We start from the raw sequence: 18,740 nt of genomic DNA, 5'->3' as shown, positions 1-18,740 counted from the left end.
GCACATACTATGTATGAATAGCAAAAGTTTAAATAAAATAAAATCACAGAAATGTATTGCTGTTAGTGTTAGGTTTTCGAGTGACTTACCTCTCGGCTGCAGGCCTCTTGCACCTATGGCAGCTGGCACAGTGACCCTGCTTTGATAAATATGTTGGAAGAGGTTGTTTCTATTTTTAATGTGATGAATTTATACTTGTATATATCTCTGTAAGCCTAAATGAAGACTCTAGTTGAGCCTGCTTATAATGGCCCCACTTATAACAAATACTCACTTGATGATATGATCGTCGCAATTTAGATTTGCACTCAGATAGTTCAAATGGGATAATTGTCGTGGACATAAAATTCGGTAACAATGAGCGCGCAATGCTACATAAATATTGATATTGCTTTCGCTTTTCACACGAAGACCATGAAATTGATGTGGGTAAAAAATCTGCCACCGGTGTGCAACTGTGCCTCAACTTCCGCGCACTTTACTGTGGAGCTAGCTTACTTTGGGACACAACCTCAGGGCAGAGGAGTAGGGGCACACTCATAAGTAGTCAACTGCACCTGCAGTGCTTTAAGTCTGGGGTCTTGGGGGGGGGGGGGTTCTCAAACCCCACCATAAATATTGGCAAGGAATCTGAGATCCCCCTTACTGCGTTCTAGAATGTAGGGACTGTGTGAATCCAAACCAAGAAATACTTTTTTTATTCTTCTTGTCAGTGGAGTTAGAAACATTTCTTTGTTGTTTCAAAAATTTTGCTGAGATTTGACAAAATAGACACTCGAGCTCTTTCAGCTTAATCTGGCTTTTAAGGAACTGGTGATCAGTGCATGAGGCCCTGGCGATAACTAGCGCAACTGAAAAACGCACTCCAGTTCAAGGTGACGCTATGTCTCTTCCTGTAGTTCTGTTCAAGCGCAATACGATTTTTCTTTTTATTACACGTCATAAAAATATTCGTGGGGTTCCACGTTTGAAGGGAAGGCAGGTGCCCAGTTCATAGCGTCTGGCTCCCTCAAAGGGGGGCGGTCTGAAGTGATTCAAGCACAGGTGCAGAGGGAAACAAAGAAGTGAGATAAAGCAGCTGGCAGCCTGTTTTAGACATCATTTGCTCAGTTTTATGTCACAGACCTGAAACAAATGATCCTCATGCTCTGCCAGTGTGCTTCTTGATGTGTAGCCTTGGAGCTGAGCGGACTTTGTTATGTTATATCTGTGCTCTCCTATGGCTCCCAGCCAAGAGCAGGTTGGCTGTGCCTTGCGGACATCAGCGCTGCATCAGTCCTTCTCAAAAGGACCCTTTCTTTTGCAGTGTGTCCATGCATGCTAAGCTCAGCAAATGCCTCTGCGCTTTGTTGGAGCTAAAAATTGATTCTAGCTAAGGCTAAACTTAGATGGCATGGAACATTCCTCTGCACGAAAACTGGCTATCACCACTGCACCCGCACGCAGCGTACTGGCATGATTTTCTACGCAAGTCTGTCAATAGTTAGTGCTTTGCAAAGGCGGCATCCTTACAAAACCTAAAAATCGTAAACGCAGAAGTTACCATATTTGCGGTACAGGTTTCATGTCTCATTGATACATTATGCCCATAATTAAAAGTGGCCTTTTATCGCATGATGCACGAGGCCTAAACGCTTGTTGCGATTGCTTCATTGATCACGATGAACAACAATGTGCCAACCGGCATCAGATTTTGGCCAGTCAATCACAACTCACACATACTGCTTTGACAGCACACCTCAGGCACCCGCCTTGTGGTTTTCACTTACTGCGAACATCCGGATATAATGAACAAGCGGCACAGGACAGTCAAGTTCATTATAAGCAGGCTCGACTGTCTGCATTTTTGTTCTCGTATTGTATGTGATGCGCCAAGAGTTACAAATTTAAAGTTATACTGACTGAAATAAGTTGCTCTTTTGAGCTTTGCTGGGTTATCTTTTCATAACCCTAAAGTGACTACTACCTGTCTACCTGCCTAGTGGCATATGTACTTTTGACTAAGGCTGTACAGTGGTTGTCTTGTCTGAACCAGAATAAACTTGCAGAAGCAGACCCTATCATGTGAGATAACACTGCTTCACATCTGACGACAGAACTCTATAAGTTGTATTCAGCAGTTATGCTTTTGCTCTTGAAAAAATGTGGACTGTGAAGCAAAGCTTGGCCCCATACCCTGTAGTCATCGCAGTGTTTTTATCGTTGCGTCAGCTGCAGCTGTGCCTTTGTCCAGTTGCTTGAGGCGGCCACCATCCTGGAGCAGGGGCCCCTGCAGGCAGCAGTCAGGGTGAAGTTCGCCGTGGGAAGCCGTAGCGTTGTCACGCAGACTGTGATCATCGATGCCGTGCACCCGTACCTCAAGTTTGACACGCAGGTGGAGTGGAGAGAAGACCACAAGTTCCTCAAGGTGACCTCACTTGAGATTGGGACCTTGTTTGCTCACGTAATTTGCACACTTTTTTTAAGAGCATTAGCTTTTATTCATCACATTTCGAGATTTCGTGGGGTCTGCTACCACCCTGAGATCACAGCGCCATCTGTGGCAGCTACTAGAAAACGGCACATCTCGCATTGAGACCTGTAGCGCCATCTACAATAGCATTGTAGAAACAACCACCTGCCGAGTGCCAATGATGACGTCACGGTCCAACATGGTGGGTAGAGGTGGAACTATGTGAGTATGACGTATGAACAGTACATCTCGCATTGAGACCTGTAGCGCCATCTACAATAGCATTGTAGAAACAACCACCTGCTGAGTGCCAATGATGACGTCACGGTCCAATATGGTGGATACAGGTAGAACTATGTATGATGTATGAATCTCATTCATATCAATTCTAGTAAACCTAAGAGCTAACGCCTGTTTCTTCAACGGCTTCCGGATGGTGGTGGCCTTTTGCTTCAGATTAAAGCTTTAAAAGGGGGGTGTACAAAATATGCGAAAATTTTGTGAATGCATCCTATAAATACTCTACAAAGGTCATAATGCTCATTATATAGTGTATATTGCCACCTGGACATTGATTACCCAACTGACGCCCCCTCTCGTTAGCCAAAAAAAAAGTTGACTCTAAATATAAGAAGCATACCCCCCTCCTGCCCGACTTGCATGTAGTTCCTTGCAGGGTGATATGACAGCGCACAGTTCAAGGCAATAAATGCACTACAATACAATTGCGAAGCCAGCAGTCAGAGGAAAAGTGGAGATAGCAGGTGATAAAACGATGCCCTCGCATGTTCAAAAATTGTGCAGGTATGTACGATATGCACCAAGATAAATAGACAGGAAGGGAAAGATGTATTGCGGTATGTGTGTGTACGTGCATTTTGCTGCTTTGACATTTGAAGAAAATGTGGTCTTGTGGTCTAGAGGAACCCTGCGATGTGAAATGTAGTTTAAACAAGGTTTTCATTTTTGTAACCACTTGCCAGACCACAGCCACGGAGAGTTGCACAGCTGTGTCGCACCTTTGCAGTTGAAAAATATGTCTCTGGGCACAGTTGCCCAAGCAGCTCAGTCAGCCAGATGTGACTGCTCACTAATGCTGGAATGAGGTGGGTGTGCTGCAGTTGAGCATAAGGCAGGCTTCTTCACTGTTGGCTATGTCATTGCAGCAGTGCTGTACAAAACTGTGTTTAATCAATATTTGACTACCCAAATATTGTCGCAGAAAAGAGGACTGTTTTCTTCAAATACAGTACTTCCATCGAGAAAAGCAAAAGCAGTTACAGTTGTCAGGCCAGATGGGCTGCTGTGTTAATAACGGCCATAGCGAGCACTAGCTTACCTTTCAATAAAGAGAGGAGGTGCACACTTGCCCGCTTCTTTTAGAGTGCGTGCGTATAGCAAAAAAATCAAGGTTCCAGGCAGAAGCCGAGACAGAGTCGCTCATGAACTTTTTTGATGAGCACTGTGTCAGCAAAAACAGCAATGTATGTGTGAGATTTTGGTTTCATTATTTAGCTCAGGTGTCATGTTTATGTAGTTTCATTTGACCTGCACACTGCCTTTATTTGGGTTCGATCCTTGCAGCACACATTTTTATCTATGTAATGGTGTGAAGGTAGTGAAATAGACGATATGCGAAATTGCTTGGTGGTCTGGCAACACCGCACCCACAGCTTCCGGTTTCCATCTTGGCTCGGTCGAGCTCGTCGAGCTGGTGCATCGTTTGCTATGCGTACATTCTTCTTGCGAGTGGAATTTCAACAGGCAAGCTTCAGCTGCTGCGTTGTTTTCATAGCTGATCTTTGACCAAATGTAGGTGCTTTCAATAAGCGCCAGCTTACTCCTACCGCGTCCTTAGCTTCGCTTGAAGTCTGGCGCTGATGATCGCAATAATCGGCACTCGAAAGTGGGTTGGAAAGTCGAACTGTGACCGTGTGCTGTTGTCGTTTTAATGCTCGCATTAAAGCACCAGTTCAAGCATCACGCATTATCACGGCTATTTTATTCCCAGGGGGACGCGAATTCATCTGGTAGGGTAGCGAGCGGTTATTTTGCGGTGAGTGCGCACGTGCGCACGTCTGTGACAGTGCGAACTTTCGTTCGCGCCGACGCCAGGAGCTTCGTGCATTGCAGTATAATCACACAAGACCCTCGACCAAATGCGTTATATGATTCCTTTACTGTAATGTGCAATGCGCATCCGCGGTTTTCAACGTCACCGTTTCAGAGCCCGGCGTCGGTTGATTTTCGCCACAATTTATTGAAACCGCGTCCTGCTTAAGACGCAGTCAGTCAGTCGGCATTAACAAGAGGAAAGTAAGCATGCACATATAATTCCAAATATTGTAAGCAAAGACGCAGCTTTTTTTTTTTTTCAGATAAGCACTGAGCCACCGTGGCGGCTTGATTAGAGAAAGATGCTACAGCTGTAGGTGCATGCACGGACTCGATACGCTGGTCAAGCTGTGTGTGCAGGGACGAAATTAGCATGTTCGGTTGCTTCCGAAACTTAATTAGCTTACTCCCAAACTTGGACAAATGGCTTTGTTGCGAAGCAAGCTGTTGGAGCTTGCCACAACGATAATAAAATCTGATGGCCTGAAGCGTTTTCAGAACACTGTTGCACATACTTTCTAGCTTAGAAATGCGTCCCTCCTCCATAATAAAGCAGCTATATTATTCGCTTCTTTTTTTTTAGATTTTCGTCGCCGCAGATATCGAAGGTATTGGAATCCTCAAGAAATAAAGCATTCGCACCTCAGTTTTTATACGTAGGGTGTATTGCTTCACAAAGACTCCTTAACGCGCGTAACATATGCGTATGGTCCAGAGAGTTTGCTCGCCCTTCTAAAACTAATTGAACACAGGAAAAACTTAACTGAACACGTAGCAAACTAAGCAGTAATCGGCATATGGTTCTTCGAGTGAACTTATTTTGCCACGGCACGCTCAAAAAAATTACCTTCTCTATTACGTTGTTCAAGTATGCGTGTATATATATCCTCGCCCGACCGGAGAGTTGATAAATGCACGAAATCGGCTTCTAATTTTGATCAGAGACAACAAAGGCTGTGGTCCCTATCTTAATTTGAACGCAAATCACCTCGAAAGCTTTGTCAAAAATCAGCGCAGAAAGCAAAAGCTGCGCACTGATCCGTGTGCTGACACATGATACCTCGCATGGCGTTTTGTGTTACTAAAACGTTGGGACGGAGCAAAAAAATAGAAAAGCGAAAAGCTGGAACGCACCTAGTTCTGGCATGCATCGTAGTGTTTTTTTACAGTGGAGAGGGTCGCGCAACACTGCATTGGCATTTTACTTTTCAAACGAAGTGCAGCCGTTTTAACCCAACGCTGGGCAGCGGTTTCGTTTTCTGTACCGAATCAACATGGAGGACTTAGTTCTCGGAGTGCCGACAGATGGCGCTGCACATTTCGCATATTGTCTATTAATTGAAAATCTATGCTTATCCTATCTTCCTCACTTCCTGTGTTCATCTTTTATGCTTGTGAAATTTGCTTCTAATTTGCTTCTAACTGTATGCCATTTGTTGCTTATGTTACCATCAAGCCCAGCCTAGCTAATTGCTTTTGCTGGCACATAAAATTCCATGCCTATGCAACAGAAGCCAGTAAGAAATCGCCTACAGTAGAATCTAGATGACATGACGACGGTTTATGCAAATTTTGGTACGATACAATTTCGTAAAGCTTCCTTGCATGAGCGCATTCTGTACGGTGCACAGAATTTTTCGGTGTTCCAAACACTGTCCCATTCCTCTATGTGTGATACGAACCCAGGGTCTGTGACAACCCCCACTAGATGCACTGCCATAAACAGATTTGCATGTACATATTTCCTGGGCTTCAGTACACTGATTTGTTTGTTTTTTGATTATAATGAACATTGTTTGCTATCCTGTGAGATGTGTGTCATTGAGATTCTTCTGTATTACTGAACAAAGTGCCAAAAATTGCTGCCAAGGCAGAAACTTAGGGTCCTTCTGGCCAGTTTTGCACTGAGCCAGTGATGTGACTGCTGCACCAATTGTGTCAAACTGCGCCAAATGGCAAAGCTTGCTACGTGCTGCTACATTACGACAAATTACGAGTAATCTGTGCCAAGCCTGTGCCAAAACCTTATTTCCTTATGAACAAGATTTCGAGTGCTACATGTTAGCCTACCTCTGTGTTAAGCAGCACTAGTAGAAAGCACAATTTTTCCAAGAATCCTTCTATCAGTCCTTAGTTTAGATATATGGGGGAAAGCATCATACTGGCCAGGCATGTTGTCACTGCACGTAATGAAAACAGAGAAGTGAAATAGGCCGGCAGCACACAGGGATTTGCTCTGCCCATGGTGTGGAGGGCACTCTGGAAATGTGCACAAACATTCACGCACGGCGCCGCTGTTGATTTGCATATCGTTGCTTGACTGAAGCGGGGAAATGGCACAATACAACAAAGTTCTCGGCGGCCATCGATTTTGGAGTTTGCTTCGTTGCCCATCAAAAAATAGGCTGTGGCTTAGATAAGGTTAAGCCTGGACAAGCGAAAAGCTCTCGCTGCTTTCCAGCCAACTCCCAAGCTGCCACTTCTGGATCGGTGTTTCTGCGCCGCCCGACTGTTGCTTCTTCTTCTCCTTCCATGGCGAGTGTCTGGGCTTGTTCTATGGGCAAGCGTGCCTTATATACCCCTCCTTTCAAATGCGCACTGTGCACGGCTGCGGCGAATGGTCAAATGGTGGTGAGTATGGCCGGCTCTTCTATGGCCGCCGACACCGCTCACGCGTTCTCGCAACGCCTTGCGAAAGAACCTTCTCCTCTTGGGACGGCGGCGGCGACCACGCGGCAAAACGATGGCGAGGAGGAGAAGCGGCGGCGCTCAGGCGATGGAGTCGGTGCGCGGCGGCGGCTGCGGCAGCAGCGGCCACGTGCACTCCACGTGACGTCGCTCGGTTTCACGCATGCGCAGCTGTGGCTTTTTCTAACGACGAAGCACACGCGAGACTCACAGTTGACTAGCCTAGTGAAGCTTTTCGCTTCAAAAGAGGCAGATGTTCCCGGATGATTTCTTTCCACTTATGTCGAACTGTCGTCCTCCTGTGCAGTTCCCAATCTCCAGTGCATATTCAACTACACGCATTGTAGCTTCTTCGCCTCACGGATGGTGTCATGTTGAGTAAGAACGCACAACATGTGCAAAGCCATACAGATGTGACGTTGAAATCGAAGGTTTTGAGAATAGTATGACTGTACTGGATGTAGCAAACACTTCGTGTCGCAGTCGCATTCAGTTCGGTTGTTGTGAGACTATGGGGTTCTAGCCCTAGGATAAAATTTGAAAATACAGTGCGATCCACGTCCACGGTGAGCTATCTGCGCATTGCACAGATGGCCCTGAAGAATGCAGATCTGACACTGCACAGATGTAGTTGGGTCCCCGTGGAAGCAGATCAGGGTAAGGGATCACGCTGCAGTAAAACTTTAGTAACTCTGGTAACTCGATTCTTTTTCTCTTTTACGCATCAATTTTCTTTTCAGACATGGTTGCCAGGGACGGCAAAAGATGGCATGTGGTTGTGCATCATTTTTCACCTTATGCAAGCTGCACCAACAAAAACAAATTTAAAAAAAAAACGCCACTTTTACACTAGAAAATGCAGTACATATGTGCGCGAAATGCTCTTTTCTGCGCCCAAAGGCACTTTTGGCTGCTTCGAAAGCTGCTCCAAAGTGACTTTGGCCAGTCAGGTCACTGCAGAGCAGTTTCTGGTTGAGCTGAAGAGCAGATTGCCACGCGTGTTGCTTGCTTTCCCAGGTGGAGTTCCCGGCCAACATCCTGTCCCGAAAGGCCACGTATGAGATTCAGTTTGGACACGTGGAGAGGCCCACCCACTTCAACACCTCCTGGGACTGGGCCAAGTTTGAGGTGTGTGCGTCTGACGTGCATGCCAGAGTGGTGGCAAGTACAAGTTGGTCGAGCTCCAAAACAGCAGTGTGAGCTAAAGAAAATGCACAGCACAAAGGCATGTACAGCCGGCCAAATCTTTAGCTGGTGTTCGTGAAGGCAAGATTTTCCGTCCTCCTGCAGCTTATGACGGAGTAAACTTGCAAAAATATAAAAACTAAGCACAGATTCACTAAGCCCGTGCTTATTAGTGAACTTGCCGCAAGTTTTGCTTCGTCGCAAAGCGCAGGAGCGCAGTAAAAGCGGCCATCACGCATGCTAGCTGAAGATTTGGCCGGCTGTACAGCTTACAACTATAGCTGCTTGCCAACTGCTTATTTGGCATATGTCTCTTTCTGCCAAATATAATGATGCCTTGGGCAGGGCTTGTAATGCCAAAAACACAAACTAATGGCCACATTGGCTAAGAGAATTAACTCTGTATGAAGGCAAATGTAGCAGGAGAGAGCAGATTGTCAGATGAGCGGAGGATATTCAGAACTTTCGGGGGTAAGCGTGGCCGCAGCTGGCACTATACGTTGCTTGTCTACGTGTTCTTCCTTTTTGTCCCATCTCTCTTCACTCTGTTCACTGCAATACTAATTCTACACAAAGGTATGTTAAGATCCTTGGTATAGCATTGTTGAGGTATTAGCGGGGTCGCAGCGGAGCACCAGAGAGAGACGACCAGCGTGGCAGGCTTCTAGTTCCGGACTGCGCGTGCCGGGCGTGCACTCCGAGCACGCGCTGTCGTTCTTTATTTTCTTCTGTCACGGAAACGCCGATCGCAGCGCCTGCGCTTTATAGCGTCGCCGGGCGCTACAGGGCCCCCCGCCTAGACGGAACGTCGAAATATACGCGCCGACGGGGCAGAGATGGAGTAGCCACGGCAGGCAAGCAGGCAGCTGGAGTAACAGTGTCCCCACGGGTTCGCTGCAAGGTCCGGTAAGTTCAGGTCAGGGGCCGGGAAAAGCTGTCGGGTGGAGTGCACGGGCTCAGGTGGACGAGCCTGGCTGCTGCGCAACGGGCGAATGAGGCAGGGTGCCGAACTGACAATGGACATGAGGGCAGGGAAGACCATGGTCGGGCCGTCACCGTTTGCAGTGCTGCCCGCCGACACAAGCGTCGTCGGTGCTGGAACATTGCAGCTGATGTCGATGGGGATCCGACGCGCCGTGTACGTGGTCACAAGCACAGGAGCGGCCGAAACGGCTCCATGGACTGACAGCAGCTGTGGTGGGACCGTCGGCACAACGGTGACAGCTGGGACGATGCGGGAGGAAGTTGCTGTGCTCAATTCCAGGTGCTTGGGCAAAGCGGGAGTGACAGTCCGGAGCGACTGGCCAGTGCTGATGCGCATGTGGGCATGGTTGGCTGTAGGTGGCTGCCAGGAGGTTGTGGCAGTGACAGGCATTGGAGCTGAGACTGCTACATCAGACGGCTGGCTGACAGCAACAGGCACAGCTGGTGGTTGGACAGTTGCTGCACTACTCGGTGTGGGTAGCTCGACCATTCGGTGCCGAGGGTGGCTCAAGTCAGGCACCAAAGCAGACGCTTGCTGCAGCGGTGTCGAGCTGCCAGGGTCAGAATCCGAGAAGCAGTTGATCGTACTGAGGGCTTGGGGTGGGGCCTCTTGGGCAGGCGGTGTGGTCGCCAGGGTAGTGGGGCTGGTATGTGGCATATGCTGCGGTGGCGGCGGCACCCTCACAGCAGAGGTCTGCAGAGCTGTTGGCGGTAGTGACGAGGTAGATGGGGATGCCGGAAGCCTCGGCACGGCTGCTGCCGCAGAGTCGTCCTTGGCTGCAGGAGGCTCTGGCGACAACGCCACTGAAGCGCACGGAGGCAGAGCCAGAGACGCGGGTCGGATAGTAGTGGGAGCAGGACGCGAGGCGGAGCTCGTGCGGATCCCACCTGGTGTGGCGTCGAGAGAGACAGCCGGGCTGGAGACGCTGGACGGGAGTGGCGGCGATGCGGCGAGGGGCTGCTGAGGCGGGCCGGGTTCTGATGAAGGCTGCGTGGGCGCGAGCGAGGCCGGTGCAGGGCCAGAGGCTGGCGGCGGCGAAAACGGGTCCGCTGCGTCGTAAAGCGGCGGCGGAACGTAGTAGGCGCCGAAGTACGCCAAGACGGCCGCACGCAGCTCATCGTATGGCCGGCCGCCAAAAGCAGAGTAGGTGAGCCGACGCAGGAGGTCGGCCGGGAGGATGTCACAAAGGACTTCGTGTTTGAACGGCTGGATGGTGATGCCGTTCAGGTACATCGAAGACTCCAGTTGGGCGAACCACCCGCCGACGCCTGCAGGCCGGAACGCCGGGAGCGGCGGGTCGAAACTTGGGTGCTGCCAGTACGCCATGCTGGAACGCCGCTGAGATAGAAGGCACGGTTCGCCAGGTCACCACTGTTGAGGTATTAGCGGGGTCGCAGCGGAGCACCAGAGAGAGACGACCAGCGTGGCAGGCTTCTAGTTCTGGACTGCGCGTGCCGGGCGTGCGCTCCGAGCACGCGCTGTCGTTCTTTATTTTCTTCTGTCAAGGAAACGCCGATCGCAGCGCCTGCGCTTTATAGCGTCGCCGGGCGCTACAGCATCATCATCATCATCAGCCTGACTGCACCCACTGCAGGGCAAAGTCCTCTCCCATGTCTCTCCAATTAACGCTGTCCTTCGCCAGTTGCTGCCACCGTATCCCCATCATCATCATCATCAGCCTGACTACACCCACTGCAGGGCAAAGGCCTCTCCCATATCTCTCCAATTAACCCTGTCCTTCGCGAGTTGCGGCCACCGTATTCCCACAAATTTCTTAATCTCATCCACCGACCTAACTTTCTGCCGCCCCTGCTACGCTTGCCTTCTCTTGCAATCTACTCTGTTACCCTTAAGGACCAGCAGTTATCTTGCCTTTGTATTACATGCCCTGCCCAAGACCATTTCTTCCTCTTGATTTCGACTAGGATGTCATTTGGGGAGTATGTTATTAACATACCCCCCAAGAAATGCAAAATCATCTAACACAGCCAGCTGAGCAGATAGCATGGGCTCTTGGCGGCTTATGGACACCGACTGGTGTCTGTTCAAAAGTCAGATCATAAAGCTCACGTCCTGACGCATTGGATTCCAATATGGCCTGTCATTTCTGTCGGCACCACTGGCTGAGCTTACCAAAACTGCATTCAAATTGCCGAAGGCCTGCCCAAATTCACAAAGGTCAAAGATTTTCATCAACAGCCAGCTCCTTCTTAATAACAAGCCTGTAACGCCAGAAAGTCAAAGTCATAATAGACGATTTCTCTGCAACAAAAATTTTTCAGTAGCTCTGACTGCTTTGTTACACAAAGGTCATGGGAGCACACTTATGCCCCCTGCTAAAATCTGTGAACTTAGTTTTCAGCTGAGCAATCAAACAATAGCTGTTTTTTTTATTTAGTTTTCAGCTGAGCAATCAAACAATAGCTGTTTTTTTATTTATTTATGTAAGGATACTGCAGTCTTCTTGCGGCATCTTACGAGGTAAGAACACAGCTCTGTCAAAAATAAAAGACTAAAGCCAGACACAGAACGAAACAAAAATTGCATATTATGTAAACAGGCTCAGGAAGAACGATACCACAGCAGGCTGATTAACAGCAATCAAAGTGCTCTTCTCGGAACATCATCAGTGAGATTGTTCCCCTGGCTAATGATCCTTGGAAAGAGTATTTAAAACAGCTAACTCATGAGGTAATTAAGCAAACAAGGGAAGGGGAATGAGGGGCTCGTTATAAATATGACAGAAGCCAACAGCCACAGAAACCAAGGGGCACAGGGGATTTTTAATTTATTTATTTATTTTGTGGTGTTGATCAATTTAGAATATTACTGAATATGTTATCGCTTAAAGCAAATTGATTAGAAAAGCAGAAGAAAAAACAACCACATGCCGCCGGTGGGATCTGAACCCACGACCTCCGAATTACGCGTCCGGTGCTCTACCTCTGAGCTACGGCGACGGCTGTCAAGCCTTCTGCTTTCGGGGGTATTTATGTTTACAAGTAACCTAACCTTGAGAGTGTTCATCAGCGCCACCCATGTTCATAAGCGGCGGTGTTATTTCAAGATAATGGCAGTTTCTTCATCATCAACATCATACCCACCGCCTTAAACGTATTCTGCGATAGTAGGACTTCATCTATGCCAATTCCTTGTGTTCCTCCAGGAGGGCTCGAAACAGGTGTGTTTCTGAACTCCTGAATCGGAGAAAGGTGTGCATTCACCGCCGCATGCCAACGTTGACCACCTGGGCAACTGCTGAGGAGGGCTACTGCACTGACTGCAGTGGCCGCAGGCTACCGCACCCAACAAGAGCTGACACCACAGGCTATCCACATCTTTACAAAAACTTCTATGGCTATGCACGTATTCAAAAGTCACGCTAGGCTTCCAACATGTGCCAGGTGTATTGTCAACCAGCCCTTCCAGGCTTAAAGGGACTATGAAATAAATTTATTGAGATTACGTTAAGATAGGCAATCCATCACTCGTCACCCCAGCGCAAGAATTTTTGAGCTAGCATCAATAACAACGAAGTTATAGACGATTAAAAATCACGCTCCTCCTCTCCCCCCCTCAACTCGTACGCGCGGGGCACCATAAAAAAAAATAAAGAAAGCAGCTCCGGGACTGGGCACCGCCCATGAATACGTCATTCGCTGACGTTCGGTTTACGACTTCCGGTTGTCCCACTCCCGAGGGGCAGCGTGCGTCGGCAGCGTCTCTCCGGTCTCTGCGCTTTCTTGGCTCCCGAACTCACGACAGAAAGAGGCGGCAGAGGTAACTTGAAAACATATGCGCGAAGGCAATGCCCTGGATCGCGCTTGCCCGAGGGGGGCGCGCGGCGGCTCGAGCAGACGATTTTCACCGCTACCGGAAGTGTGCCCGTGACGTCGTAGCTGCCGCGGCTCGAGCGAATGACAGTGTGTGGTGGCCTGCCGACGTCATGGGACTAGTGACGCCTGTTTCCCCGATTTTGGTTCCAAAATGGCTCCCTACGAAGACACCAAACGGCCCGCGAATTTTAAAAAACACGATTTTTAAAAATTCATAATAAATTGCCGGCTCAGTTCCGAAGACTCATACCTGGTGTCAATGCTTCTGAGCATCACTTCTAACATTTACAAGCGGCTTTTAATTCTTTGCATGGTCCCTTTAATGGCGGTGCATTTGACCTTTTCTGGTGCCTCTTGTTATTTCAGTTAAAAACATTCTTACGCCTAAATTTAGTACTGTGGTAGTACTGATAAAGTTGCAATGGGCTCATATGTGTGTTTGCCCTCCTCTCCTTTTACCCTCATCACCTATCATATCCCTTTCTCTTCCCCAGTGCTGAGCTACAGGCCAGAGATTTACCACTGGGGCTGACCTCTGTATCTCTGTCTCCTTCCATTCCACCACTGTTCACCCAGGTGTACGGCCACAAGTGGGCTGATCTCAGCGAGCATGGCCATGGCCTGGCACTGCTCAACACCTCCAAGTACGGCCACGCAGTTCACGGCAATGTGCTGCGGCTGTCACTGCTCAGGGCACCCAAGAGCCCCGACCCAGAGGCCGACATGGGCCTCCACCACTTCACCTACGCCCTCATGCCACACCAGGGTGGGTCACCACTTATCTCACCTGATTCATCATCATCATCAGCCTGACTACGCCCACTGCAGGGCAAAGGCCTCTCCCATGCCTCTCCAATTAACCCTGTCCTTCGTTAGCTGCGGCTACCCTATCCCCGCAAGCTTCTTAGTCTCATCCGCCCACCTAACTTTATGCCGCCCCCTGCTACACTTGCCTTCTCTTGGAATCCTCTCCATTACCCTTAAATGGAGAACACAATTGCTAGGAGGCCTTGGTTTAAGGGGACACTAAGGAAAACTGTATCAAATTCTTTTGTGAGCAAAATCTTAGAGTTCAGCATTTCATGGCCTTGTTACTGCTTGTCTGATGGCAAAAGATGCATTTACTGCTGAGTGATTTGCATTCGAAGTTGACAGACTTTTTCCCTCTGCTCTGATTGAAACTCGGGACCCTGTGATGACAAAGTAGCGGAAAAGTTACATAAACTTTATGTAAATGTGGACTCCATGATTGCTGGCAGTGAGTGGTACATCCTAGTAGCAGCTGAAATGAAAACTACCGCCAGCCGGATGTTGAAGGCCTCTATCAGACGTCGCTACCATCGCTTAGTTTACGCTTGCACCAGCATTACGATGGGTCCCCTCTCCGATCCTGACAGAGAAGTTCTTGCAAGGAACTGTGAATGCAACATCACACAGCGTGTAATGCTTTTGAAGGCTGACGCACCGGTTCTGGCAGGACAGTCCGAGCAGTGAGGATTTGGCAGCGTTGGCAGCAAGCCAAGGTACTGGTGTGACTGCCGAGCCCCCGTAATGACTGATGAGTAAAGACTGGTACGTTTGGACATATTTAGATTGTGTAATAATAGCCCTCATAGCACTGGTTATGCAGCCCAGCATCTTGGTACATTGACAAAGCGAACACGCCGAGCAGCATGTTTGTTAATGTGGAGGCTCTTGCAACATTAGCTAGCCGCAGTTGTTGTCTTTGTCACAGGCGCGTGCTGCAGCATGAACTTCATCCAAGGTGTGCTTAGAGGGGCACTTGGACTCCCTCTGCTGCTCTGCACTAGTAAATCGAGGCACATCAAAAATGAAACCATGCAGACACGCAAAGCACACAGCTGCGAAGCACCAAAACATACCGGAACACAGGTGGCTGCCTGTTGCACCACCAGATATAGGTTTTCTTTAGATTCCAACATTCGGGTTGACTTTTTTCTATCTTTATTATTTCTACTGGTTTCAAAACAAAATTTTTGTACTTCAATATTGATCAAACGCGTAGCCTTCATGCACGTTTGTCATCCTCAAGGATTCGCGCTGTTTTTCGGCTATTTCGTCATCGCGCCTGTACTTGCGAGTTTGGCCTGTGGCGGCGATACCTGTATTTTGGTTCTTGCTCTTTTCTACGTTACAAGAGCTTTGTTGTCAGTATGAGTGGCGTTTTTGTAATCAGGAGCTGGTATTCTGTCGATACAAACCAACTTCAATTTTTCCTCAGTGTCTCTTTAATTAAGTTGTGCATAGAGTGCAGTGCTGTTGGTCAGTACAGCTTATTCGTTTACTTTTTTTATATAGCGAAAAGGCTTAGTTCAGGCTCAAGTTTATTTTTGCCCCCTTTTTGCACATGTTCTACAAGGCAACAGGTTAACTGGTGGCCTAAGGGTGTGTGTGCATTGAATGACGCCATTCCGTCTTCAGACAGACAGCTGTGCTCTCCAGTCAACATTACCACTCCACAAAGCTCTCCTGTAGCATCATGCACAACTTTCACGACGAATAGGGAAGTATCAAAAGATCATGCCACTGCATTTTAAGGCGGAAGCCTTTAATGCCTCATCGTTGTAAGCAGGAGTTGCCGACAGAAATGTCACGCTTTTGAATTGGTCGAAACGGTCGTAACGTCACAGTGCGCGAATTTGAAACCGGGCTAATTGTACTTTGGCTAGTGACCATGCAACCAATTAAAGGGATCGTATAGTGATGCTCCAAGTAAGTGGGACTGGGTTTAGTTAATTGCTTAATTGCCCAATTAGCCTAATTAACCCTTCTAGTCAGGCCAAATAAATAAATAAAACCGAGTACGAAATTGGTCGAGCTCGGGAATCGAAGCCCGGTCTCAGGAGTGTGAGACACACTCCGCCATGCCAGCTGGATCGTTTTGAATGAACAAAGGCGCGTCTAGTGATATGGTGTCTTCGTTCACTGCCATCCTCCTCCCTTCTCGTTCACGCCCCACCCATCTTCCTCCTCTGTTCCTGTTATGGGGAGGTTTAGGTGTCCACCCAGATACTGGAGACAGATACATTTCCTTTCCTCAAAAACCAATTTACCGATGAGCAAGACATAGAACTGAACGGGCGATGGTGTTCTGTGGACTCCCTAGCAGTGTTGCAAGACGCTGTCGCGTTCCACTCTTAGAGGCGAAGCTTAACATCTTAACCACACATCAGTGACACAAGCAGCAACACCGCGCTTAAGGCTTTCGCCTCACACCACTTTAGGTTAACAAAGTGCCCCCCTGAATTTTTCAACTATACTAATTGTTCACTTGGAAGAATAATCCTTGATATTGGTCATTGTGCTGTTGAGCATAAGTTTCTGAGAGGCTCTCATCACGTGAAACGCACCTGCTTATCAGTCATCCTGTCGATTGAGAGGTCACATCTTGGTTTACAGTTGCCAGTCATTCACTTGCTCAATTGTGCATTTGTACGAGGGGTAATCTGAAGCTGTGCGCATTTTGGGCGAATAGCTGTCACTTAATTTTATCCGAGCATCAAGAAATTTGCCTTGTAGGTTTGCCTTTTTGGTGGCTTAATTCACTCATGTATTGTTTTACTGTGTTTGGATCATTCACCTATGAAATGAGTTTGCTTCTAGATTAGGTGGGACCTCAGCTTACATGCAATGAAAGATGCTTTGCATGTTTGCATTGAAGTGGTTTTCTGGTAGAAATCAAATACCATAGTCTCTAAAAGTGGCGGCCGCCAACATAATTTTGTTCATTTTGAGTGTCAACACTTTGTGACAGAAGTATAGGAGCACAAAAGGCTGAAGAAAGATGCTTGAAGGTATGCGAGATTAAGAAACTGTATGTGGTTTTTAATGTAGCAGCTTTGTTTCTTATTATTATCAGTGCTACGCTTCCAGCCGCTTATGATGGTGATATTTCATGTTCTATGGCTTATGAACTCGGGCCATTGTGTGCCTGTTGGAGGGTGAAGTAAAAATTCGCAGTTTTTTTTTTTTTAACTGCACTTTCTCTAAAGCATTATAAGTAGACTAACTACTCTTCCAGCTGTCTGTGACTTCCTCCTGCTGCTAAATATGCCCTTCTTGAGTACTCACACGAGGTGCCATTTTTCGAAGGACTGCATTTAACCCAATATATCAAATTATTGTTTATATCGATTAATGAGAAAGTCACCCGGAAAATCTCACGCGAAAGAGTAGCTAAAGCCCCTAACTCTCTGTGGTGGAAAAATTTTAAATTCCGCGAGTTGAAAACAAAGAGTCTGTGCGTTTCCGCTCGAGACATCAAGTAATGCTTCAGAATGTACTACACATTATATCCGGAACCATTGATGTATCCATATTCAATACATCGACATATCCGCCCTTCCATATTTTTGCTTGCGTCTGTGTTTTTTTGGTGGGAAGGAGGCACTTTGCTACAGTTGGCTTGAACAGTTAAATAACAATATTTTTTAAGAAGTGTCCCGAATTCTTCTTCCTCGAGTTATATTCATGCAAATAAGGCGAAGTAGTAATTTTTCTATCATCCTGTTGATGTCTGCTGCAACAGTAGCATCAGAAAAGACTATGTGGCTGCTGACAGTTCCATGAAAAACACTTGCATCTGCAATTTTTCGCAGGAGCACGGAATTGCAGGAAATTAGGGGCCTTAAGTATAGCACTACTGTTTGCATTTATTGAACTCCCTTTGTGCCAAATGCACTGTGGAAACCAACTGTGCCATTATTTTAATGAGAGGTTATTCTGTTCATGGTATCGCAGTAGCAGGATAAGACCTTTTGTGATAATCAGTGGCTAGTTCCAAAGCATCATCCGCTGTGGCTTCAGTGTGAAGTAGACTAGGCTTAGCGACACTAACAGTGCCAATACGCTGGCAAGTGGCACGCTGCTGCAAGACTCCCTTTATTCTTGCTTCTAGGTTACAGATAAGCTTATCTATTGCCATGTTTTATGTACTGGATTATCGATATATCGGACTATTTATCGATTCCTTTTGAGTTAGGTATATCTAGGATTGACTGTACAATTTGACCTTGAGGCCAAAAACTTGCAGTTGGGGAAACATGGCAGGGACACTAAGGATACATTTTGTGCCGCATTGCTGACTCATTCGAGGAAATATTCGCATCTTGCTCATATGGGGTTGTGTCCTGTGATATTTTCAAAGGGATTAGTACCATCTGGTTTTGTATTGAAATCGCCAAATAAAGGGCGCAGGTAAGAGAAAGGCTGTGCATAATCCTGTTTGCAACATTAGCATCTGTTGTAGATTTGCAAATCTTGTGAGCACAGAATGCTTATAGAGGTTGCATTCAACACTGTTCATAATGTGAAAGCAAATGAAACTGTGTGTCTCAGTAGTAGTGATGTAGACACATGCACTTGGTAGTTAATGGGATCAAAACGGCCATCACTCCTGGGCATGCTCTGTTAAAAAATGGCACTTGTGATGCCACAAACAGTGCCAAGCAACGTGGAA

General features: G+C 47.5%; 1 protein-coding gene across 1 annotated transcript in view; it reads left to right on the top strand.

The window, feature by feature from the left end:
- The window catches only part of LOC149338480 (alpha-mannosidase 2C1-like), a 53,393-nt gene that overhangs the window by 32,485 nt on the left and 2,168 nt on the right, over nucleotides 1-18,740 (top strand). Inside the window, exons 13-15 of the mRNA XM_089547710.1 lie at nucleotides 2,234-2,407; nucleotides 8,273-8,383; nucleotides 13,838-14,027. Coding sequence (XP_089403836.1) covers nucleotides 2,234-2,407; nucleotides 8,273-8,383; nucleotides 13,838-14,027 — 475 coding nt within the window. The remainder of the gene's footprint in view (nucleotides 1-2,233; nucleotides 2,408-8,272; nucleotides 8,384-13,837; nucleotides 14,028-18,740) is intronic.

This window comes from Amblyomma mixtum, chromosome 6 (assembly GCF_055824585.1).
Source record: "Amblyomma mixtum isolate Tamu chromosome 6, ASM5582458v1, whole genome shotgun sequence".
Taxonomy (NCBI): domain Eukaryota; kingdom Metazoa; phylum Arthropoda; class Arachnida; order Ixodida; family Ixodidae; genus Amblyomma; species Amblyomma mixtum.
This window is presented reverse-complemented; position numbering and strand designations above follow the sequence as displayed.